The sequence below is a fragment of the Pleurodeles waltl genome, chromosome 12 (genome assembly GCF_031143425.1).
Source record: "Pleurodeles waltl isolate 20211129_DDA chromosome 12, aPleWal1.hap1.20221129, whole genome shotgun sequence".
NCBI lineage: Eukaryota > Metazoa > Chordata > Amphibia > Caudata > Salamandridae > Pleurodeles > Pleurodeles waltl.
This window is the reverse complement of record NC_090451.1, coordinates 233,012,576-233,038,616: the sequence shown is the minus strand read 5'-3', so window position 1 is coordinate 233,038,616 and position 26,041 is coordinate 233,012,576. Positions and strand designations below refer to the sequence as shown.

Genomic DNA, 26,041 nt, shown 5'->3' with positions numbered 1-26,041 from the left:
TGTCGCTATGATGGGGAAGGAGACCCAGCCAGTGTCCGGTGAGGTATCCAATCCACTGACATCTGCCTGTTCCTCATGCCAGTTGTCCTCAGTATCCTCAATGGGATGCTGGTATCCAAGAAGGTTCTCAGAACTCTTCCATTCATCTCCCTCTCCAGACCTGTTGAAGGAAAAAGCATTGGCTCCGATCTGAAGGGCATGATCTCGGTTGGTGCAGGAACTGGCATCAGACAAAGCACATCTGGCTCTGTGTCAGAGTCTGGAATAACCAATGGGATAGTGCCTCCGTGAAGCATAAGCGGCGCAGGGGGTGTCTGCACTGGAGCTGGTGTCGAAGAAATTCTCGGTGTTGGGGGTGGCTTCACTCTGGATCCAACACTGGATCCATCGGGCCCAATTGGAGCCAAAGGGGAATCCACCAGTAGGGATCCAGTGGGGTGCCCCTCCTGAATTTGTGGGGGCCGAAGGCGATCCAGAGGGTCTGGGCCGCCTAGATGTGAGGTGCATGGCCGCATAAAATTCTTTCAGCTGGTGAGGGGGTCACTCTAGCTCCAGGAAAGACCGTGAAACATTGAATGGACCCTGACTCAGGCTCCACCGAAGCTCAAGGCCTAGAGTGCTGATGTTCCCACGTCTAATCAAAAGACTTGGACAGCCACAGCAAAGTCAAAGACCTCTTCACCTTCTTACATTTCTTTTTCTGGTGGGACTTTACCAAATACTTTGAACAGGACAACAACCACTGGGTACAGCTCCGAAAATGGTTCCAGGCCTTCTGTGCAACCGGGATCTTGAACGTTGTGCGGTCATCAGACATCGGGCAGCGAGGAGCTTGAGGGAGCACCACCTCAACACCTTTGGGTGCATGGTGTGACAGTCCTCGCAGGTCTTGGAGTCATGGTCCCTCTCCAAGCACCACAGACAAATTTAAGTGTGGGTCTGTCACAGACATCTGCCTCTAACAGGTACCACATGATTAGAAACCAGTGGGTTTCTTCGGGGACATCCTGGCACAACAGGAGAGAAAATCTCTCAAAAAAGCATTCAACAAAAGTCAATAAAAAGCCAGCTGAAAATGACAGAGGATAGTTCTTAACACATCAGCACTATCCGGCGCGGAAAGAGAAAAAGTGATACCAGTGTGCTGGGGTGGATATTATATAGGTACCATGCATGTCATTTCTGGTGGAGCCAAATGAGGCCACCTAATGGTGTGCAAGAGTACTGCTAAAAAACGTCAGATAGTGGGGGGTTTTCAGAGAAGGGCCTGCTTTCCAGATTACGAGGCAAAGGAACTGACCTCTTTGGAGGGGGCCTTAGGTGTAAGAAATGTGTCTGTCTCTCAGGCAAGGTGTCCAACCCATGTCATCTTCTAGAGAGTAAAGCAGGGTCAATATTATCAAGCTTCTGAAGTCAGGAACATTTGAGTAAGCATTTCTAAGGCACTGGAATTCTAACTAATTAGTTATTTGAGACAGGCAAGATGTTCACTGAGAGATTCATGCTCAAAGGAATAACGTTGTATCAGTAATCAAACCTGGTTATATTACTTTGCTTTTAGTTGAACATCCTTAGGGTACAATATATACCTCATCCGTGAGTGGCCTTACTACCCAGATACAAGCAAATATAATACTCTGAGGTGAAAACACCACTGAATTCTCAGTGATTTATTTTCCTTTAAGTAATAGAAATGTAGACCACGCAGGTGACGAGGTTTAGCCATTACTGATTTTATTTTTGTCATTTATAGTATATTCTTTGTCTTCAATTGCTTGCAATAGGTACTTGTAAATATTATTTGTTGAAAGTGAAGCTTACAGACATGTTACCAAAGTTTCACCATATTGCTTGTAAAGCACAGGGTCCGTGTGGCATACTTCATGCAATATGTGTTTGTGTTTCATGTACTCTAGGTTCACCCAGCTTATTTTCTATCCATCCTATGTTGCCAATAAGTCTCCAAGCTTCATGCCCAATGAATAATATTTAGAAATACCTATTGCAGAGCCCCATGCTACACACTGGGACTGTTCAAGAGCAGAGATCGGAAAGCAGCAGCAGCAGTTTCACTGACCCAACAAGTTTTCACCAGCCCTGGGGTTGGAGACACATGTGAAGCAGAGGTCTTAGGCTTCAAAAACAACCTTGTGTTCTAGAATAATGACAGAAGGAAGAGCTGCTCTAAAAATATTAGCTCAGAATAGACTGTTCCATGAGGTGCAAGGACATTTCTGATCAGAAGACAGACCTCTGTTCAGAGTCGCAAAGTGGGTTAAAAAACACTGAGTGCAATGCTACTCTGAGCAATTGTCAGCAGAATATTTGCGAGCATTCCTCCCAGCTTCTGCCTTAGCATCCACAGAGTCACGAGAAACCAAGGCTTTTGAGGAGCTAACGTCAATGAACAAATCATCACTGTGATCTACAGACATCCTCTGAAGCAAATAGGACCGGCCCTTTTTTAAACCATTTTGGGAACTAGATAGATCCCTTCATCACGGAGACCTGGATGAACGCCTCCTCGGCCCCTGACATCGCCACTGCCATCCCCGAAGGCTACAAGATTTCCAGGAAAGACCGCACCAACCAAGTAGGAAGAGGAGTCGCCATCGTCTTCAACGACTCCAACAGCGTCACCACCTCCACCGATGACACCCCCCTCGCCGCTGAACACCTGCATCTCCAGATTCGCACCGACCCCAGGACCACCCTCAGAGGATCCCTCATCTACCGGCCCCCCGGACCGCGCGCCCCTTTCAGCGACTCCATCGCCGACTTCGTCTCCCCGCACGCCCTCGCCTCGCCGGACTACATCCTCCTAGACGACCTCAACTTCCATCTGGAACAGAACAACGACCCCAACACCACCGCCCTGCTCGACAACCTCGCCAACCTCGGCCTCAAGCAATTGGTGAACACCGCCACCCACATCGCCGGACACACGCTTGACCCCATCTTCTCCGCCAGCAAACACGTCTCCTTCAGCCACGCCTCCGCCCTACACTGGACCGACCACAGCTGTGTCCACTTCACATTTCGAAGCGAGACTCGCAACCTCCGCACTCAACCCATCCCTCGTCGACAGTGGAACAAAATCCCCGAAGAACAACTCTTCTCCGCACTCACCGTCAACCAACCTACCCTCACCACCGACCCAAACGATGCAGCCCTCAGCCTCTCGAACTGGATCTCCAACTGCGCAGACAACCTTGCTCCCCTCAGACGCACGCATCAACAGGCCATCACCAAAAAACCTCTCTGGTTCTCCGACACCCTTAAGGAATCGAAGAAAACCTGTCGCGCCCTCGAGAAAGCCTGGCGCAAGGACCACACTGTCGACAACATGACCGCCCTCAAAAACGCAACCCGCGAACACCACCATCTGATCCGCGCAGCCAAAATGAATTTTTTCACCGACAGACTGGACAAAAACAGCCACAACAGCAGAGAACTTTTCAGCATTGTTATAGAGTTCTCCAACGCCAACGCCTTCACGCCCTCATAAGACCTGTGCAACTCCCTCGCCACCTTCTTCCATCGTAAGATCACCGACCTCCACGACAGCTTCGGACACCAGACCCAACCAAGCATCACCGAACCCACACCCCCGGCCATCACCCTCAACGCATGGACCCACATCAACACTGAAGAAACCAAAACCACCATGAACTCTATCCACTCCGGCGCCCCATCGGACCCCTGCCCTCACTTCATCTTCAATAAAGCCGACGACATCATCGCCCCGCACCTCCAGACCATCATCAACTCTTCATTTTCTTCTGCTACCTTCCCCGAAAGCTGGAAACACACCGAAGTCAACGCCCTACTAAAGAAACCTACGGCTGACCCAAGCGACCTGAAAAACTTCCGCCCCATCTCGCTCCTCCCCTTCCCTGCCAAGGTAATAGAGAAGACCGTCAACAAACAGCTCACCAACTTCCTGGAAGACAACAACCTGCTCGACCCTTCACAAACCGGATTCCGAACCAACCACAGCACTGAAACCGCCCTCATCTCAGTCACAGACGACATCAGAACCCTGATGGACAACGGTGAAACAGTTGCCCTCATCCTCCTCGACCTCTCGGCTGCCTTCGACACCGTCTGTCACCGCACCCTAATAACCCGCCTCCGCTCCACCGGGATCCAAGGCCAGGCCCTGGACTGGATCGCCTCCTTCCTCTCCAACCGCTCTCAAAAAGTTTACCTCCCTCCTTTTCGCTCAGACCCCACCGAGATCATCTGCGGCGTACCTCAAGGCTCCTCGCTCAGCCGGACACTCTTCAATGTCTACATGAGCCCCCTCGCCGACATCGTACGCAAGCACAACATCATCATCACCTCCTACGCCGACGACACCCAACTTATACTCTCCCTCACCAAGGACACCGCCAGAGCTAAGACCAACCTACAAGATGGCATGAAGGACGTTGCAGATTGGAGGAGACTCAGCCGCCTAAAGCTGAACTCTGACAAAACGGAAGTCCTCATCCTCGGCAACACCCCGACTGCATGGGACGACTCCTGGTGGCCCACGGCCCTTGGCACCGCACCGACCCCCTCAGACCACGCCCGCAACCTCGGCTTCATCTTGGACCCTCTTCTCACCATGACCAAACAAGTCAACGCCGTGTCCTCCGCCTGCTTCCTCACCCTCCGCATGCTCCGCAAGATCTTCCGCTGGATCCCCGCCGGCACCAGAAAAACCGTGACCCAGGCCCTCGTTACGAGCCGCCTGGACTACGGCAACACCCTCTATGCTGGGACCACTGCTAAACTCCAAAAACGCCTGCAACGTATTCAAAACGCCTCGGCCCGCTTCATCCTCGACGTACCCCGCAACAGCCACATCTCCACACACCTGAGACACCTGCATTGGCTCCCAGTCAGCAAAAGGATCACCTTCCGACTTCTCACCCACGCACACAAAGCACTCCACAACAAGGGACCTGAATACCTCAACCATCGCCTCAGCTTCTACGCCCCCACCCGTCTCCTCCGTTCCTCTGGCCTCGCGCTCGCTGCCGTCCCCCGCATCCACCGCTCCACGCCTGGTGGGAGGTCCTTCTCCTACCTGGCAGCCAAGACCTGGAACACCCTCCCCACCAGCCTCAGGACCACCCAGGACCACTCCGCATTCCGGAGACTCCTCAAGACCTGGCTTTTCGAGCAGCAGTAACCCCCCCTTCGCCCTAGCGCCTTGAGACCCGCACGGGTGAATAGCGCGCTTTATAAATTTTAATGATTTGATTTGATTTGATCTGCTCCTGAAGAGACTGAATACAGCCCAGCACCTTTTTTTTCAATTAAGCCACAACTTCGGCATGTAAGGAATTCTTCCCTTTATTTGGTGGCAGAAAGAGCAATGGGATATGATGCTGGCACCCCGCTTATTGTCCAGATGGCAGTCAAGAGATTAACTACTAGCCATGCCTGATCCTGGCTGACAGCAGTTGTCCCCACATCTGCAGATATCGTAGGAGGATCTGTCAATGGGCTAAGCCCGTCCACCGGGACAAGCATACAAGCTACAGGAGCAGGAAGTGATGATCTCCATTACCATAAGGAAGTCCAACCTCATGAAAGAGTTTTTGTAAAGGTAATTGGTCCTTCAGATCATTGTAAAAACCATGCTATGTTTAAAAAAAAAAAAAAAAAAAACAGAAACAAACTTTAAAACTTTTTATATTATTTTTTGCGAGTGATTTTAGTTAGCAAACCTACCTGCGTTTTGTGGTGAGAGACCTACTTTGCCATTGGAGGACAGTGTTTATTTAGTGTCTGATAAACTCAACTATTCAACCCATTGTATATAACCAGTTGCTACGTGTCCATCTCTATGAAGGTTAAAATGTGGGATTTTTTTTACATGGGGTATGTGTATAGCATATGTAATATTGTGTTCTATGTGGGCCTTGCATGTAGACAAGATGTTACCTGCTGCACATAAATAAAAGACTTTGTTGTAAATAGTGCTTTTCTACTAAATCAACGTTATTCTAAGGTAATTCCAAGGAAGAAGAGAAGTGCAAATAAGTTTTTCTCTCGTGAAAGGCTACTTTTTTTTGTGCAAAAGAAGCCAACAAATTCATTAGTCAATCAATCAATCAATCAATCAGTTAGTCATTTGTAGAGCGTGCTACTCACCCGCTAGGGTCTCAAGGCGCTGAGGAGGGAAGGGGTGTGGGCAATTCATAAACACCACAAACTTTCAATGCTTTTGAGTTCGGTATTCTCTCTTTTTTGTGAACGTGTTCCTTCGTGGCCTCCATGTTATATCCGGGTCCGTCCTCCAGTTACTCTGCTGATCGATTGCCCCGTCTTCGCCGTATAGATATTGGTGGCTGGGACAAAGAGGACCCTCCGAGCGCGAGTCAGAAACGGTCCCCTTTTGTGGGGCATCTTCAAGACGAAGATACTGACGAGGAAGACGAGCGTTGTGCCCTGGTTTAAAAAGCAGTATTCTTCTTAGCTACCTGCCGCATCTATGGACCCATGAAGTCTGAAATACTGGAACTGGAGTGGGAAAGCCAACCTCCTGAAATGTGATGGCAAAAGAAAGGGCCCAGCCAGTGTGAGTGTGCGCATTGATTCGGGGGTGCGACGTATGGGCAAGGCTCACACAGCTCCTACCAAATATTCAGTCACGAACAAACGAAAAACTTTGCTTCCAAAAATAAATCGGATATACATGATCAGTGTTTAGGAATGTCAAGTAGGAGTACATTTCAAAAGAAGACTTATTAAATTAGGATTGTGCCGCAGGAATGGATGAGAGATGGGGGAATGAGGTGGCAAAGAAATCTGCAATAGTTGTCTGCTATAAGAACAATTTGAGTGCCTTTAGGTGAGGGTAATTAGGCGATGACTAGTTAGTAGGATAGAATTGGCCTGTGAAGATAGGCTTTCCTCATTAGGTAGAAAAATATAAAAATGTGTACTAGAATAATTTGTCTTTGATTGTGGCTCCTTCCTTCCTGTTTCCGTGTAGTCTTTTAAAATTCCCCATGGAGAAAAAATTCACATACAACTTTTTAGAAGGAAAGAAGGCATGATAACGTCTAGTGTTTCCCTTTCATCATGGTCAAAGCTGATAATCTCTGCAGAAGGTGCATACTTCGAATGTGGAGGTAGCTAGAGTGATCCCAGACTATACCTAGCTCTCAAAGAGGAATCTGAGAACAAGTGGCCTGAGGGTAATCTGATCACTGCACAGTGACTCATCTAAGCAACATATGCGCTAGTTATTACAGTACTCGTATACTTAAGTGGGATTTAAGTTCTATTTGAGTAAACCACTGTTTTTAATTAAGGTTTATGGATAATCACCAGGCATTTTCATTCATTCTGAGAATAACCACCTCTAACTCCAACTGTTCTGCTGATTGCTTTCATAAATTGCTAAATTTGCTCATGTTTCACTCTGGGCATATGTGCAAATGGAATTTATATTTATGATGCATGAGTAATTAGTGATTAAACTATTAAATGTTTTCCAGTGTAAGATTTGTATTTTCTTCTCCCTACGTCACGTGACCCTTCCTGTTCTTCCCAAGATTCAAATTTTTCATATGGAAAGGCTGTACTTCATAAGTAGGATGTGAGTTGCAGCGTGCACTGTTGCCCGGAAAAGCCTAGTCTAAAAACTAAATGCAGCTGCTTAGGGCCCTGTATCAAAAAGAAAGGCAGGTAATGAGAGAGGAGACAAGTTTAGAGTCCCAGAAACTGTGGGCTCATGGTTATGAGCTTGTGGAGTGACTAAAGTCCTGGCATAGTCAGAAGCAGACAATGTTGGCAAGCACTTCACATCTCGCAGGAAAGTGGATTTAAAGATTTCCAATTTCTTTAAAGTGCAAATCTTTCCCAGTTTGCAGAAAAGGTTTTTATTGGAAAGTTTATAGCTTGTCTAATTATCGTTAATGGCTTTAGAGGTATGCTTGTGCCATGAGAATCCCTGAAAGCTAAAGAATCTACCAAATCAATCATGCAAACTTCTCACAGACATGCACTCGACGAAGGAGGCTTGGCAGAGCTGGGTAAGCCCGTAGATGCACTCTCTGCAGAATAGAGCAGCAAGGAAAATAACAAGTAGAGTTTAAACGAACTTAGGGTAACACACATGTGGCCCAATAACATGTGATTCAGAGCAACTCTTTTAATAAATGCATATAGAAGCAGTTATTAGTACAGCACAAGGATCAAATGCGTTTATTACTACACTGGAACTGGAGATAGTACTACACAAAAACATTACAAAATTCACTGGAAAATGTTAAATCCTAAGTCATGGCTGTGGCTCAAAAGACGAAGGTTGTGAGCAGCAGGGGGTTGGGGAGAAAATCAATCTCTCTCTCTCTCTCTGTCTCTCTCTCTCTCTGTCTCTCTCTCTCTCTGATTCTCTATCTCTATCTCTATCTCTCTCTCTCTCTCTCTCTAGGAAAAAAGTGAAAGATGGAGCCATGGACCTGGCTCAAAAGCACAAAACGAATGGACTTCAGTAGTTACAGTATAAACAACATTCAGAAAACAAAACAAATTAGCCATTTAAAAAAAATTCACAGGAAAACAAATTCTAACTATCAAAAGCAAAACATGGCGGTGACCAAAAGTTACGGCATGCATTGTAAATGGAAAGTATTGCACAGTTCCCCATGAAAGGGGCCTTTCAGCATCATTATGACAACCCATAACCACTCTACAGAACTTTACCCGCTGTTCTGGCATTGGACATTTAAGTTTTGTTGGCTGAGAACAAGAATGTCATAACATCTTGAGCAGCGTCAAACAGTTAATTCATTATTCCTCGCAGTTTGTACTTGGGAGTGTTAACCAAACTTATATCAGCAAAAGACCAGTGCACATTGTACATTCAAGCATTGTGCTCTCTTACGATATGGTTGGCTTTCTTCTTTTTTGATTTACTAAAGCCTCTCCTGGGAGTGAGGCACTCCTTACAAGTATGGGATATTTTGGTGCATCGCAGATACCAGCTAGTATCCTGGCATCAAAGCCAGATAGTTACAAATGTTGTCCAAGGGATGGGGAATAACCAAACGGACCGGGGAATACCAGGTCGGTTTTTGTGCGTTTTTTTTTACTTTGATTTCAGTGCCAATTTACACTGTCATTTTCGAGCAGGCGGAAATAGCAAGCGGGCTGGCTGGTGATTGTTGAATATAGGAGATAGGAGTTTTCCAGGGGGAGGAAGCGAGATGTTGTCTGTGGTCGCAGGGTTGTGCTTTGGGTAGGAGGCACGTAGGTTCACGTAGCCACAGGCTCTGCCATTTGCCCAGAGCTGTCCTTTCTCAGGAAGGGTCTATAGTGGTGAGGGGGAAGAAGACGGGAGTCCTTGGAAGGCCTGGAACGATTTAAGGGAGGGCATATTCTGCTCCACCTGTGCAAGTGTTGGGCAGATTTGGAAATTTCTGGTGTGGAGACTGCAGGACCCGGCCTGCTTGGTCTGCAGTTTGGAGTTCTGCTAATTTCGAGTTGGAGATACTGGGTTCCCTATAATGGAGAATGGCAGAATTCCATCCATAGTTTTCATTGAGGGTATACAGCAAATAATTAGGAGAGTCGTAGTAGGTAAATACATCCTACCTTTAACCTTTTATCATTTCATCTTACTGACCTTCATGGCTTTATGGGAACACAACGCACCACTTAAATCCCACAAGCTTGTCCTTTGATTTTAAAACCAGAAAGATGTGTTGGGGTAAAGATTACGTTGAACCAAGTCTGCATTTTGGTCTATGAAGGTAAAGGTCGCAGAGCTTGTTAAAGTCTAATTTAAGTCATTTTGATTAAGGAAAACACAACAAACATTTGATAGGACTCCTTCTGGTTTTCTGAGTGTACTTGGTTAGGAATCTGTAAAAAGCACACAACTGTAAATGAGACAATACCTGTAGTTCTGCCTCAAGGGTCTTCTCCTTCCGGCTAGCTTCCTTTTCCACTTCCTCTATTGTCTGGACCAAGACATCATTTTGCTCACTCAAGTCAGTCACATATGAATGCAAGATGCGCAACTTCAGCTGTAAAAGGAAGCATAAACAATTAACTGCCAGCATGAGAAAATACATCACTTTCTGACCAAATAAGACCACTGCAATTTTACATGTTAGTGTTTTACTTGTCCAAGCTGGAAACATGGCTGGAAATAAGATAAGCAAATTGAATATTAAACTTTATGGTTAAAGTACCTCTAACTGGCAATGCAAAACATATGTCATCACTAAGCAGGGACAGAACTGGGCATTTAGTCCCACCTGGTCTTTACACTTCGTGGTCCCCTTCATTTTTTGTTGCCAGGAAAGGGCAAAGTATTGCATTCTCAGCCCCATTCTAGTTACTCAAAAACTAAAACGGCCTGATGAGGTCTGAACCCAGCTACTGATATTGTAAGTCATCAACCAGATTATCACAAACCCCCAAATAAAGAGGTCCCATTTGGCAGTGTGGAGAGCTGCTATGCCATCACAACTTCTATACAGTAATGGGAATAACATGCAAATTATCTTCACTCCATTAAATATTTGCAATAAACCGGTCTAGAGCTACTCTTCTCTGCACCTTCATGGTAAGGAAGAAACTGGTGCCTTATTAGGACTGAACTCCATTTAGTGGTAATGGTCCTGAACAATAAGTCTATCTGTAGCAGCAACCAAAATGACTTTGCTTGTGTAGTGACTATGGGGCTTAATCTGACCCTGGCGGTCTTTGACCGCCAGGGCAGCGGTGGCGGTACTGACCACTGCAGGCAGGGTGGTCCGACCGCCCCATTCTGACTGTGGCAGAGCCGCCACGGCCCAACCATTGACACTGCCAGGCTGCAGCCAGCCTGCAGCCTGGCAGTCCAGGCGGTTGTAATCCGCCAGGGCAGCACTGCTCCGGATTATGAGTCCCCATCCGCCAGCTTGTCCATGGCGGTAAACACTGCCATGCAAAGGCTGGCAGAATGGGGACGTCGGGGGCCCATACACTTGGCATGGGCAGTGCAGGGGCCCTCATGCACAACCCCATCGCACATTTCACTGTTATGTGCCGGCCTCAGTGTTGTGGTGAGTGTGCTGCTGGGCCAAATTTGGCAGGCAAAAGACCTTCAGTACTGGCAGTCTTTTGCCTGCAGCGCCTTCGGCGGTCCTTTGAAAGGACCACCGAAGTCAGAATGACCCTTTCTGTGTAAATAGGTACCTCAACATCTGCCATAACAGCCAGTAAGTAGACATTTTGACTGGTCATCTACAAATGTCTACTGATAACAAATATTATACAAGCTCAAAACCAGCTATAAAATTATAAAATCAGAAAGAAGGTACCTTTTTCCAAAATTCAGAAGTACTGAAACAAAGTGTAAACTTATCCATAGTAGGAAAGGCTTTTTTCTTGTAACAGGTAAAATAACCCCCTTATTATCAAGATGGTGAAAAGGCAGTTAGGGTCCGACCAAGGTTCTCTATGACACTGAGCGATACCCAGATTCTTTTACCAAGTACTTTATTACAGACAGAATTCAAGATATGCAGGTTATGCAGATATGCATGCATATAAAACAAGTGTTATATGATGTACAAAGTAATAAAGTGGCTTATCAAAGCACAGAAAGGCGAAGACAATTCCTGAAAGACAGATACTTAATTTAATCTCAGTGTCAGTCAATAATTGATGTAATTTCCTTCTGCACTCCAGGAATGGGGAGATCTGGACTCCAGTAGAATCTTACCGGAACTCATGACATACTGGTAGACTGTACTTTCATTACTCCTTTAAAAATAGGAAGTGTTTCTTCTTCACACTTGGGATTTTCTAGTATACTGAAGTTGTTTTCTATACACATACTCAAAATACTTGTTAAGGATTTACATGGTTTCTTGATAAGAAGAACAGGCAGCATATAGTATTTTCATTCATGAACTAAACTCTCGGCATTTCAATATAATTCAGAGAACATTTCATTAAAAGAAATCCACAAAGGTACATCTATATGGTATTTCTATACTACAGATCTAGCCAAAAGGCAAAGGAAAACTGAACAGGGTCAAAGATAAGCATAAAGTCAACAAGTGATAGGAGAGGTTGTGGACAGTTAAATGTACTGTGATGCAAAAGCGTGTTTTTTGAAGAAGTGAGTCTTCAAATCTTTTTTTAATTGGAGCAGCATTGGGGTGGTCCTGATGGATAGGAGGATGTTGTTCCAGATCTTAGGTGCATACATGAAAAAGTAATGAAAAAAGCCTGCTTCCTTGTTATTTTCCTTTTACACTTAAATTGCTTGCAGTTTGCAGAAAACCAATAGCGATGGTGAACATGTCTACAAGATCTGCAGGGTGTTGCTCGTGAAGGATTTGTAAATGGTGCAGCTGGTTTTCAAGATGGTGTGGCCCGGCAGGAGAAGCCAATGGAGTTCCATTTAGATGGGGGTGATAAGATCATATTACTTAAGGCCCTGGATGAAGCATGCTGCGACATGTCGGATGCCCTTAAGGTCTACCAGTGTTGAGTCTGGGAGGCCATGGAATAGGCTGCTAACACCAACCAGATTCAAAAGTAAAAGGGCTTGAACAGCAGTTTTGTAATTGTAATTGTTTTCTGGAAGAAATGGTTTCACTTTCTTTAGAAGAGAGCTGGCACCAGATAGTCAGTTTTTTTGGCGATTTGGTGTTCCTTGAGGTTGGTATTCAAGGTGAATCAAAGTGACATGGCATTCAGTGAACGTTGGAGTTTGAGGCCATCACGGTTCATGTCATTGAGTCATTTTTGGTACTATTTTGTGTTTGTTGTTCTTCAAAAATAACAGGAATTATGTCTTGGTTGGGTTGAGTTTCAAGTATAAACTAGACATCCAGGTTTGGATGTGTCAAGATCCCATTCACCTTAAACCTAGGTTCCACAGGAACGAAGATAGCCCGTCCTCTCACCTACAGACTAATTCCCAACACCCAAAAGAATGTATAGCGTGAATGACTAGCCCTTGGGGGAAAGGAGGAATATGAGGGAGAAGGAAAGGTATGGGTAGGCAGCTGTCGCTGGAAAGATGATCGACCAGGCTTATTTAGGTCTTTTGGTGCTATTCCCGGATTTAGAGCACTGGTTTTACTGTTGTCATGTATCCCTTAGTGAGAAAACATATAGTGAGAAAACATATAATAGATAAGTAATTGTTAGTGCACAGTACCCACACAGCCCCTTTTCACAAGTGTTGAAAATCAGATTCCCCTTCACCTGTAGGAAGGGCGTCAAGAATCCAATTCTCCTATTAGTGTCATAGAAATAGTTAGTAACTCCCAAAGAACTCCTATTATCCACATAGGAATTGTTATTATCCATATAGGAGCGTTGTACTGAAACAAAGTCTTGAAGAAAGTCTAAGCAAACATCAGTTTAAAAAAAAGTTGGACAGAAGTGTGAGGCAAAGCGAGTAACACAAAGAAAACTGCGATGTAGTTGAAGAGAATCAAGTAATCCTTGGTTGATGTAATATGAAAGTCTCCTCTGTTCAAACGTCAGAGTGTTGTGGTACAGTGCACTGATCTAATGCGAGGGGGAGAATGGAATGACCAAAAACAAAACAAAAAAAAGGAATCCAGGAATTTTACCTTTGAGAAGTATTTCCAGAAGCAGCATCAAGGGCAGTCAGTAGCAGCCGCAGTACTCCGTCAGGCACAACATTCAAAAGGACAAAGGAATCAGGGAAACCAGAGCTGGCATGGGGAGCTCCTTCTTCCAGGAAGGATTATTCAGAAAGCCAAGCAGAGGAAACAGCGAGCACAACTGAAATAGTATGCACCTCCAAGATGACGGCCATATCGCTCAAACGCGAGATCCCATGGAATTGCAAGATCTTGAGTCTCACTGCGGCCGGTTGAGGAGAAGGCGGCCCTTAACTATCCTACTGAAAGGGCAGACAAGTGATTATCAAAACCCTGTGTGAGGTGGCCACCCCACATGCAGCGTCAATGCGGCTCAAAACCACTGAATGCTTCAAAGCCAAACGACTCACCAGTGATGTCATTACAATATGCAAAAGTGCAGTATGTAAAGGGAATGGCAGGTGTGTGCTTAGGGAGGTCATTTAATGTGTATAATGAACTCCACGGGACGAAGGGTAAATATCTAGGAGACCAGATTGGGTAACTGGGTAACAGACAGCACAGGCAGACCAAGATGTAACAGGATGATATGCAGGCAGTCCTTGAGCAGTTGGAGGTCTGTAGCTGAGGAGACTTTCAAGTAGAGTTGTGTATCATCAGCATGTTTGTTAATTTTGATGCTGTTATGTGCGACAGTAGACTGTATGGACTTGTGGGGGGCTTCACTGGGGATAGGGATCTTCTGGGACTTGAAGGTGCTCAGGTGACCAAACTGCTGTGGGTTGCAAAGGTATGATGGTCTTAATATCGATTGACTTGGCCAGATGACTTGCAGACCTGTTTAAAGTATCCCAGTCAAATTCATCTCACTTTAGAAAGATCATGGCACAACTCAAAACAAAACTAAATAGGTTTCCTAAACTTCACTTCACTCCTGTACCAATGTGCTTGAACCGACATAGAGGGACCGCCTCTCAAACTTACAAGCTAGGCTACTGAAGTGAATTACACAATATAATGATATGATATACGAACTACACTCTTAACCCTTTGACCAACAGGATATTGTCAAGTGTAAGAGGACATCCAGGGTTGCTTTATCCTTACTATTTGGCATCATCTGGTCTCCTGCGCACCACTTCATATCGACATTCAAGTATGAATTGTGTAGTGGTAATCACTAATACACAAGTCGAAAAGTAGGGCTCAGACCCTAAGCGTCCATGTTAATATGGATTAGTACGAAAAGAGTGATGGAAACCATGTTGGAAAGAACAAAGGCAGGCACAAACATGAAGATTGGTAGGCCCGGTATTGTCCGCAAAAACTGCAGTGCTGACGTACAAATTAGGGCAGGTCAGGGTTCCTAATGTATGATTTTCAATTATACTGGTCTCTGCTCTGAAGGCTGAAATGAAAGGAAAACAAGTAATATTTAAGTTTCCAGCAAGGGAACACCAAAGCCTTCACATGCATTTTACTGAACATTTTGCAACAGTAATGTCTATATGGCTGAATAAAACAAATTATTAGGACTTAAGAGAAAATGTGACTACACTGAAGTAAGGTGGTCAAGGGGAAACAAAAGCAGTACAGAAGACCCTAAATATGCAGCAGGTTACAAGGCCCAAGATTTAAATTCTGAATGAGAAATTGTATTTCAGGACATAAGAAAACTCCTAAAATAGTACTATAGTAAAAGTGGTTTGAATATTAGTGTCTGCAGGTAAACATATATCTAGTCTTCTCTTTTTACAGAAAGGCATCAATATCTCAGTCCACTAAAATCCATGATAGAGGGGGAAAGATCGGTACCATAGTCTGAATATCCAGGACTCATCATTGGAAGGATAAGCCCAAAACTGCACGGTGTCCAGAACAGCTCTGATGAAAGGTAGCATCTGAGAAGGAGTCAGGTGTGACTTTAGCACGTAGACAGTGAAACCCAGCGAGGGCAGGAGGTCTGGTATAGTCTGGAGGAGGGAAATGACTGCCTGGGACGAGCCCGCCTTCAACAACCATCACCGAGCTCCAGAAGCGTTGTCTTTTCTGTCAGTAAGGACACCACTCTGTCACAGTTACCTACACCTGGGTTTCTGTTTGATGGTAGACAGTGCAAGGGCTAATTCCAGTCTGGTGATCCTCTGTGAACAGCTCCAATTTCCATCTCCTAATGTCCTTGAAATAAATATCTTTCACATCTTTACAATGGAATGTATTAACAGGAGATGACTTCTATGCAGAGGTACCACCTGCATTTGTGAGAAGTCCTCACTACCACAGAACTTGCATTTTTACATGTAGATGTGTTTTACGTGCATCAAATAATTAATTAAATGTTCTCTATAGAGTAATAACCTGCAGATAAACTTGATGAAAAAAGCCTAGCTTGAGGTGTTGGACAATGACAACATAAAATGGGAAAATATAAGGAAGGAGTTAAACATTAATCTATCAGAGTGCAGATGTTTGCATCTCTTGATTTGGTATCTTTATTTCACCATTTTTTGAAGCAGATGTACACATGTTCCTCATCTCTTTGCTCCAAGTGTAACTTTCCATGTGCATTTTTAGCTCCAAAGATGCTTAGGGCCAGATGTATCAAATGATTTTGCACTCGCAAACGGCGAAATCGGCCGTTTGCGAGTGCAAAATCGTGGTCTGCAATGCATCAAAGGCATTCGCAGACCACAAAATGAAAATCGCAAAAATTTCGATTTCCTGCGTTGCGACCTGGATTTTGTGAATCGCAATTTGCGATTCGCAAAATCCAGGTCGCAAGGCAATTCTGCAAAAAATCGCAAATTGCGATTTTTCGCAGAATGGTATTTTGCACATGCAAAATACCATTGTCTGCAACCAGGTGGTAACCTGGTGCAAAATTTAAAAATGCAGTAAAACTGCATTTTTAAATTTAATATGTAAAGCACACATGCCCTTTTGGCATGTGTGTACTTTACATTGTAAAAAAAAAAAAAATTGGGCTGCAGGAGAGGGGGCCTTAGGCCCCCAGCACCCTGCCCTTTTGCATTTCCCAAATTGCGATTTCTGGTTCAGAAATCGTAATTTAGGAAATGCAAAAAATTTGCAGCTATGGGCCAACAGGCCCATAGCTGCGAATGGGGCCAGTATCTCAATTTGCAATTCGGTAATTGCATTTGCTATTTTTAAGAAATCGCAATTACCGAATCGCAAACGTGATACATGGCCCTTTGCGAGTCGGTAATTGCGATTTCTTAAAAATCGCAATTACCGAATCGCAATGGGCCAGAATCATACATCTGGCCCTTTGTTTCACGTTTTGCTCAACACATGATTTGACCGGCATATCCTCGCCTTCACATATCTTTTATAAGTGCCAGCTTTTACTTGTATCAATCAATCAATCATAAAATGTGTAAAGCGCACCACTATCACCCCTAAGGGTGTCTGGGCGTAGAGGGGGCTGTGTCTCCATCGAAAAGCCATGTCTTGAGTCTCCTGAAGTCCAAGTTCATTTGTGTGGTTAGCTGCAGTGTTGATGCGAGCAGTGATTGCTGCTCTTTTTCCTGCCTTGATGTGGTGGTGGAAGTTGTTGAGGACTGCCTTGTAGGTGGGCTCAGTCGGGGCGTACTTGGTCACATGCCGTTGGTTTCTTGTGTCTGTGGCATTCACGTTTGGAGTTTCTGAGCTTGGACCATCTTGCTGGCTTGGAGGTGTTGTTGGTTTTAGCTGGTTTCAGCAAGGCGACTGTCGGCAGATTTGGAGACCCAGGTTGTGAACCTTTGTACAGCCTGGTTGAGGTCGAGGTCTGTCGTGGGCTCGGGTTGTGCGGGCCTAGTGTCTGTGTTCATAGAAGCTCGGTTATCTTGCCCCAGCTTTGGTGGTCGTGCTGAGGTGCTTGGAGGTGGTGTGCTGGGAACTGGAGATGGTAAGTCACATGGGTGAAATTGATTCTGTTGCTAGAAGTGAAGATGGCGTTCGGTGTGTGTCCGGCTCTGTGCGTGGGTTTGGTGACCAGTTGGGCGAGGCCGATGTTGCGGAGGTCTCTATGAGCAAAGTGGAGTTGCTGTCGTTGGGGTCATTAAGATGGAAATTGAAATCGCCAAGTAGGACGTAGTGTAGGGAGTCAATGGTGAGGGGGGTGATGAGGTAGGTGATGGCAATGCAGAAGGCTGGGCGTGGTCCCGGGGGTCTGTATGCAAGGGTCCCTCACATCATGGATTTGGCATAAGTCTGGAGTCGGAGGTTGAGGTGCTCCATGAGAGGTGTTGGGTCGTAGTCTGTGATGGTGCACTGCATGGTTTCCTTCAAGATGATGGTGATGTCCCCGCCATGTGTGTTGGTGTGGTCTTGGTGTATCATCTTGTAGCCGTCAAGGGTGGCAATGTCGGGGTTTGAGGAGGGTGTTAGCCAGGTTTAGGTGATGAAGGAGATGTCGGGTCTCAGGTGGTGATTGTGAATCGGATTTCTGTGGCATGTTTGCATAAGAAGCAGGCGTTTAGCAGGATGCACTGCAGTGGTGCTTGGTGGTTCGTAGTCTTCTGTGTGGGTGCAGTGCGGGTGTTAGTGTGCTCAGGTGGGCCTGCACTGCAGGAGAAACGGCAAGCTAGGCAGGATGAAGGGTCACTTGGTTGTAGTATCTGTTGCCAAGATATGTTGTTTTTCATGTGGTGCTTGCCACCACTGTGTATTTTTTCTTTTAGCACTGTAAATAACAGATCTTGTTATTATCCATTTTAATAACACCTCAGTGGCCGAGGGGGCAGACTATAGAGAGGCAGCCATGCAGATATTTAAACTGCTGATTTGCAAGTCACACACAGATGTCAACGGTATGTGTTAACCCTGTACATTACTTTCTGCTATTTAAAGTGATAAATGTTAGTCCGAACAGCGATAGAACCACTTTAACGTATGCAGGTGAATACCTTTGGTATAGCTCAAGAAGAACCCTTGGTCATGGGAAGGCATAGTTCTTACAGAGTTTGGATTCTTGACCGTGCAATTAGCCTAATTGAGTTGGGGGGGCAAAGGGCATTACTCTTAAACTTGGTTGGGCATCTACTGTTACCATTAACAGCTACGTTTGTGTACTCTCAGTAGTCATGGGAGAGGAGGAAGTCAAAACTACAGTACTAGAGAAAAATGACCCATGTTTTCAGTAACCGATAATATATAAAATCCATTAAATATCTGCATTAATGCTTAGCGTCCATTTGAGGAATCTGGTCAAAGGGACATAACATATCGCAATTAAGCCATTATCTTCACAATATTAAAACATGTTTAATACAGGGTTTAATTTCTGAATCCTGAGCTTTGTAAATAAGAGATAGAGCTGGTAAGACTGAAAGAAAACCTTTTCTAGCTGGTCGGATTTCAATTCTGGACCTTGAAATAAACAGAGATCTGGGCGGCTTGTTAATTCAGTAGAGCAGTGGTTCCCAACCTTTTGATTTCTGTGGACCCCCACTTTAACATTAATGGAACCCAGGGACCCCCACTGAATCATCATGGGAATCCGGGGACCCCCGCCTGAGTCATTACTGGAAGCATGAGACCTAATTTGTCAATATTTGTTAATATTTTTTTTTTTCTAGGCTCTCCAGGGACCCCAGGGGTCCCCGGACCACAGGTTGGGAACCACTGCAGTAGAGGGTAGCAAGTTAACCCGTACTGTCCCAGGAGTGAAGCACATCCAGCGCACAGGAGGTACAACATTTCAACTGCGACCAATCTGAAAATGAATGACGCGACAATTGCTCACTGGAGATTGCGTACGAAAAACGCATTCATTTTGTATCAGGAAGAACGGCCACGGCCCTAAAGTTACTTGGCTCTAAATGGGGAACGCCCCTCACATAAGGGGCGAACAAAGGCACCACAAAAGGGGTGGTAATTCGCTCTCTGAGGGCAGCGTCCTCTTAAAGTTGATTAATCTTCTCTGAACACCATTCGACTTGGAGAGCACGTTGATTTTCCACGCTTTTAACACCGCAGTCCTGCACCTTGCTAACAATGAAAAACACCTCCAGGACATCGTCTGGTGCACGCTCTCCCACCTCTTGCCAGGCTCCAGCTTTCTCCATTTGACGACTTTACCCACAAAGGCAAAGAAGCATTTCTATCACGTGGCATCGTTTTGTGGCTGAAAATGTGTTTTCAATGGACCGGTGTCAGTAGAACTGCCCACTTAAATCAACGCGTCAAATTCAGTACTAAGTGACAGGAGCTAAAAACTCTGCCACACTAGCAAACTACTATGTGATAGAAAACAGATTAAAAAAGAAAAACATATACTATATGCTCAGATCAAAGTCTAACCACAGTGCAAGAGTCTCACGTTATGCGCAAATGTCATATTATGGCTCTCCGAATTATGTTCGTTATACAGCCCAAAACCGCCTCAATGTATTACACAGTCATGTGGAGAGGGCGTTGGCAAAACCTTTCAAAACCTGCTACATCTTATCCAACATACCTGACTCACATGGGCATTAAAACACTCTTAAATAAACATAGAACAACCCTTCAAATGAGTCTCGGACAAATATTCCCTTGGCCTTCAAAGATACTCGGAAAGGCTTGGAAAAGCACAAACGTAAAACTTGAAAGTCGCTGATAGACTATCACCTGGTCTTGGGCAGACTCTTACATATAATTTATATTTTACAGTGTTTCATAGCAATTTTTGAAACGGCTATATGCCATAAATAGCAGGTGTTACAAACTTCTATTGCAAGTATTTAAGAGTGGTGTAGAATAACTGAATACACTGGCCAAATAACAGTTTAACACTCGTAAGAGCTTCTATTGGTAAACTTAAAATAAAAGATGAAACTACAATTGAAGGTGCTCATATACCTCACAATGCCTGGCGTAAGGGTAACAAACAAGTTCCGTATCTTCCCTAATACCTTATCTGGTAGAGACTCCTCCTAGCTGCAGATTCCTTACCAAGTGTCCGACTGGATCTGTAATTATTTTCATGAGCAGCACCCGGGTGCTGATAGTTGGTGTTCAGCTCCACGTGGCATTGTACATGCTGAAAGTGACGTGTCATACCTATATAGGCACCACCTCAGTGTGCTGATGTCAGTATCTTTTTGTGACTTCCCATGCCAGCAGCGCAGAGTGAAAAGTACTGACCACTGGTGTGTGAAAACTATGGCCTTGAAAGGGGAAAAAGCCCTAAGGCTACAAATCTGTTCACAGAGTGGCCAGGTTGAGTGGGTCGGTAACGAATCTACAGCTAGATAGAGTCTACTAGATAAGGCGATAAGCTGTTACCCAAAGTAAGTAACTTGTTCATCTGAAAGACTTCTAGCCACAGATTCCTTACCCTAGAATAGCCAAGCAATACCTCCCCAGGAGGGTCTGTGAAACAATTTCATACTAGAAAGTCCTGAAGGACTGAGCAAGCAAAGTGCCCCTCTCTACAGAGCTGACTGTTGAGGCAGTAGTGCTTAGAAAACATCTGCAGAGATGCCCACATTGCTGCCTGGGAGATGTCCAGGACGGGACTCCACATGCTAACGTAGTGGTTGCATTCTTGGCTCTAGTGGAATGAGCACGAAAACCCTCTGGGTTGCTTCTTGGCCAATGAGCAGAGTTTGATACAGAGCACAATCCATCTGGAAATGGTTCGTTTCTATACTACCTTCCCTTTCTGGGCTCCAACATACACCATGAAGAGTTGTTCGTCCACCCGGAACCCTTTTGTGCAGTCAAGGTACAATGACAATGTTTTAGGGTCAGTCAGTGGAGTCACTCCTCTTTCTTAGAGGGATGAAGCAGAGCGTAAAAGATAGGCAAGATGATAGACTGGCTTACATAAAAAAGAGTGACCACTCACGGAAGGAAGGAAGCTCTAGTATGAAGGACCAGCTTGTCTGGGAAGATGTTACATCAGGACTGAATTTAGGTGCCACTGAGGCATGATGAGGGATGAATGTGAGTGTTGGAGACCTTTTAGAAACCTATGTATAATAGGGAACTTTAAAAGGGATGGCTGATCTGGCAATGCCAGAAATGTCAAAGTGATAGAAAGTCAGTCTTTTAATGTTCCCCAAGCAGAGAAAGAATAAATAGAATGAACTGAGAAAGGGGCGGAGAAAGGGGTCAACTTGTTTTTCTACACACCATGCCACAAACTTGCCCCAACAGGAGGCTTATACTGTCTTGGTGGGGGATTCCTGGCTGCCAGGATAACAGTGCATACTTCCAGCAGAAGGTTGAAAGCTGTCAACTGTCGCCTGCTCAAGCTCCACACCTGAAGGCGGAGTATCAACAGGTTCGGGTGGAGAGCCCTTCCCTGCTGCAACAGAAGATCCTCCAGAAAGGAAGACCTAATCAGAGGACTGATGGCCCTGCTCAACAGCTTGGGATACCAGACTTTCCGATCCCAGTCTAAAGCCACAAGGATGGCTTGGGCCCAGTCATTCCTGACCTTCTTGAGGTCTCTGGGCAGGAGTGGAGTAGGCGTAAAGGCATACAGAAAGCTTGAGTTCCACTCAAAATTAAAAGTGTCTCAGAGCGAGAGCAGTGTTGGAAACTCCAGAATGCAGAACTGCTGTCATTGCGCGTTCTTGGAGGTGGCGAACAAATCTAACCAAGGTTCTCTCCACTGCTGACAGTGAACTTGCACCACCTCCAGATGGAGACACTATTTGTGATCCGCTAGGCATCTTCGACTGAGTTTGTCCACTCTGGTGTTCAGAGATCCCACCAGGTGATGAACTACCAGGGAAATGTCTTGATGCTCCAGTTATGGCGAGGGATTCAGGGCCTCTTGATAAAGGGTCAACGACCCCACCCACCTTGCTTGTTGCAGTTCCACATGGTGGTGGTGTTGTCGGTAAACACCTGCACTAGCCTTCCCTTGAAATAGGGTAGAAAGGCTTTCAATGCCAGTCCAGGGACTGGAGTGTGGGATAAGAATGGGGGCGGCGCCAGAAATGTCAGCAATGGGACCAGCGTTGGGGAAGGTCGAGGTAACTTGACCGGCATTCGTCCAGATCTGTCCAAGGGGCCTGACTGGAGCCAGGGGCGACCCAATGGGTGTAAAACCAGTAGAGGCCTCTCCTGACCCCAAGAGGCCAGACGGCGTGACAGTGGGGACAGGCCACCCAAATATAAGCTTCATGGTCCCAAAACTCACAAGTTGAGTGGGGGTTACTCCGGCTCCATTAAACCTGGAGATGCACAGAGATGGCCCAGACTCAGGCTTAATCATGGAGCCAAGCCTTGAATGCCAAAGTATCGTCAGAATACTGACGGATGGGGCATAGCCAAAGACCTCTTTGACTTCTTGTTTTTCTTCTTTTTGTGGGACCTATGTAAACACCAGGACAACTTCAATGATGATCGACTGTTCTGCAACCAACCCGAGGACCTTCCTCTCAACTGGGACTGAGACCATTGTGGTGTCACATGTCGAGTGGCAAGGAGCTTGAGGGACCATTCCCAAGATCTTGGGGAGGAGGGGGGGACATGGCACGACAATCGACACAGGTCTTGGAGTTATGGTTGTGCCCGAGACACCAGAGGTAGACGAGGAGTGGGTCAGTCACCGACATTTGCCAGTGACAGGCACCACAGGGCTTAAAACCACCAGCCTTTCTCGCAGACATCCCTGCCACATCAGGAGACAATGTGCCTAATTTACGGTCTGGCGGACGGGTTACTCCATCACAAACATGACAGATATCCCGTCCGCCATATTACAATATCCATAGGATATAATGGGATCGTAATATGGAGAAATGGGATATCTTGTCACATTTGTAATGGAATAACCCTATCTGTCAAACTCTAAATCAGGACCAATGTCTCAATTTTTTTTTTTAAGCAAACAGTCAAGAAAGGTCAGTCAAACTGTGACTGGGAGTAGCTCTTCTCTGGATCTGCGCTGACTGGCGTAGAAAGAAAACTGATGTCAGTGCGTTGGGGTGGTATCTATATAGGCACTGTGCATGTCATTTTCAGTGTGAATAATGCCAACGACTCCACGCAGAGCTGAACAACAACAACTACCGGCAAGCAGGGGTACTGCTCACGAAAAAGTTTCCGGATCCAGTCTGACGCCTGAGAATAATTTTAAGGGAAGGAATCTGGGGCTAGAAGTATCTATCAGATCTCAGGGTCTGGGTTAATATTTAGACTTCCAGGTAAACACTTAACCCACTTACTTAATATTATCAAAGACTCAGTAGAGACACTTCTTGTAGTGGACATAAGAGCCAATTTTTAACTTAAACGAATAGAACTCCCCAATGGAAGAACCCAGTACTTAAAATTGATAAACATGCCTGTAAACTGGGAAACAATTATTAAATCATCATCATATCCTATATAGATTTCGTCAATGACAGGCATCCCCAGTTACAATCAAAATATAAATTAGCCAATACTGAATTCTATAGCTTGCTAAAATTAAAACTATTTCTGAAATAACCTTAGAAATGTTTGGCATAACCTGTGTGCATCAATTTGCTAGTCTTACACACATTCTTATAAACAAATAAGGGAAAACATGTCAATTCAGACTACTCTGTTGATATTATTATTATCGGATCTTGAGATAGAGACAACTAGGCAGTTGTCCCAGACTGATGTTGCATGAGTTGTTCCACTGAGGTCACGGTCTGCGCATCAGGTGTAGTATCGCTGTCATAGTCTGAATGGCTTGACACTTTTGTAGGTTCTTGAAAATAGAAGGCCAGACATGTGCTTCAAAGGCAGACGTGTCAATGATTATACAAAAAAATAGAAAACGGAGTCTCTGCCTGCTCAAGATGGAATCAGGCCTTAGGGACTTTACATCAATGCTAGGAGGGAGAAACAGCATATGGGAGCCCAGATTTCAAGTAAAGATGTTTCAGACAAATTTGCAGCAGAAACGGTACAGAACTGTCAGATTCATGTAGACCTCTAGTATGCAGTTAACTCTTGGCTCAGTACAATACCGTCCAAACAGCTGCAGCCATGATAGAAGTAAAGAATGGCTGCCACTATTTCAAAGGATCATCTAGGTCAAAGCAAACAATGTTTGCCCTTCAATTATCTGCACCATTCCCAAAGGACAGGCCAACAAATCATGCTGGAACTCCAGTAACGTTGGGACATAAGCCTGCTGGGCCTTTGACTGGTGACTATATTACTAATATTATGGGCACCAGTGAAGTGGAACAGGACTGGCAGAAGATCTATGCAGGTGGGCAGATTCCACCTGGCAAATGGGCAAACTAAAGGTCTGAACGCCTGCATCCTTATGTTTTGGATTACATTTGATCATTGAACTGGATCACAAAGTGTATATTGCTTGAATATAACCTCCAATCCAAAACCTGTCTTCAGACACTCTAATGCCAAAATGCCTATGTATTCTAATTCTTACATAAAGTGCTTCATGACTCATTAGGATGTAGCCGCACTATATAAAGTTGAAATTAAATAAACACATACACAGAGTAATGCTTACAAAAAGGGTGCAGGATAACACAAATGACTGCAGAACCAATTTCTGCAAGGGGAACGTGCTTCTGAAGAGTCACTAATGCTGTCTTAACTCTGGTGGAATGAGCATGAATTCCTGGAAGTGGGTAAACCATTCTTTTGTGTCACAGCTTGCAATATGCAGGAGGCGATCCACTTAGCAACAGTAGCCATCACTGCTTTTCTGACTTGATTGAGAATGTGATGAAAATATGATCCAGCACTTGATGGTTAATTATTCTTTCAAAGTAAATCTATAGGACTTTGAAATCATGCAGATTGGGTGCCATTTTCTCAGCCATGGATGCAGGAGTTCCTTGCTGAAAACCTGAAACAGTTATTTCCTGGTTAAGAAGTAACATACATTACCTATTTGGGCTGAGCTCTATCGATGAGTGTTCATACATTGGCAGTAAGCATCTAGGTAGAACGGAGTGTCATTGTTATTATTATTTTTATGGCTAATGTCTGTAAAGATGGACCTTATGTTTGCTTCAGACAGCCACCATTTAAGAGTTCACAATTTTGTTTGCAAAGAGAACAGTCTTGGTCTGATTTTCTCAAATGTGGCATTAATAATGAAAGGCTGGATTGGCAAGTGGAGCCACGTTGGTGCATGAAGCAATGGCACACAGAAACCTCTAAACCATCAAGTGGATATCTGAGACATGAAACAAACAATTGTTCAACTCAGCACTTCCGCTCTCTCGGATGACATTCTAATAAGTGTTGAGCAACGCTCCTATGAAGTGTAGCATTTGCCAAAGCACTAGTTTAAACTTCTCAATACTTATCGAAAAAGCCAAGTTGAACATGGTCTGAGTGCAGTTTCCCCGAGGAGACAGAGCCTGCATCACCCAGTTGTTGGGTGCAGGGCTAAGGAAAACCTCCTGCAGGCAATGCTGAAAGTCCTCTACAGGAGTTATATTTGTAAACACCTTTGAACAAGTACAGAGGCCTAATGACGGGCA

At 45.1% G+C, this 26,041-nt stretch overlaps 1 protein-coding gene across 5 annotated transcripts in view; it reads right to left on the bottom strand.

Moving 5' to 3' along the window:
- The window catches only part of PMFBP1 (polyamine modulated factor 1 binding protein 1), an 881,291-nt gene that overhangs the window by 770,826 nt on the left and 84,424 nt on the right, over nucleotides 1–26,041 (bottom strand). For all 5 annotated transcript variants that reach the window (XR_011199809.1, XR_011199811.1, XR_011199812.1 and 2 more), the window contains exon 3: nucleotides 9,909–10,037. Coding sequence is in view for 1 of the 5 variants with exons in the window: in XM_069216463.1 (XP_069072564.1) it covers nucleotides 9,909–10,037 (129 nt within the window). In the remaining 4 variants the exon portion in view is untranslated. The remainder of the gene's footprint in view (nucleotides 1–9,908; nucleotides 10,038–26,041) is intronic.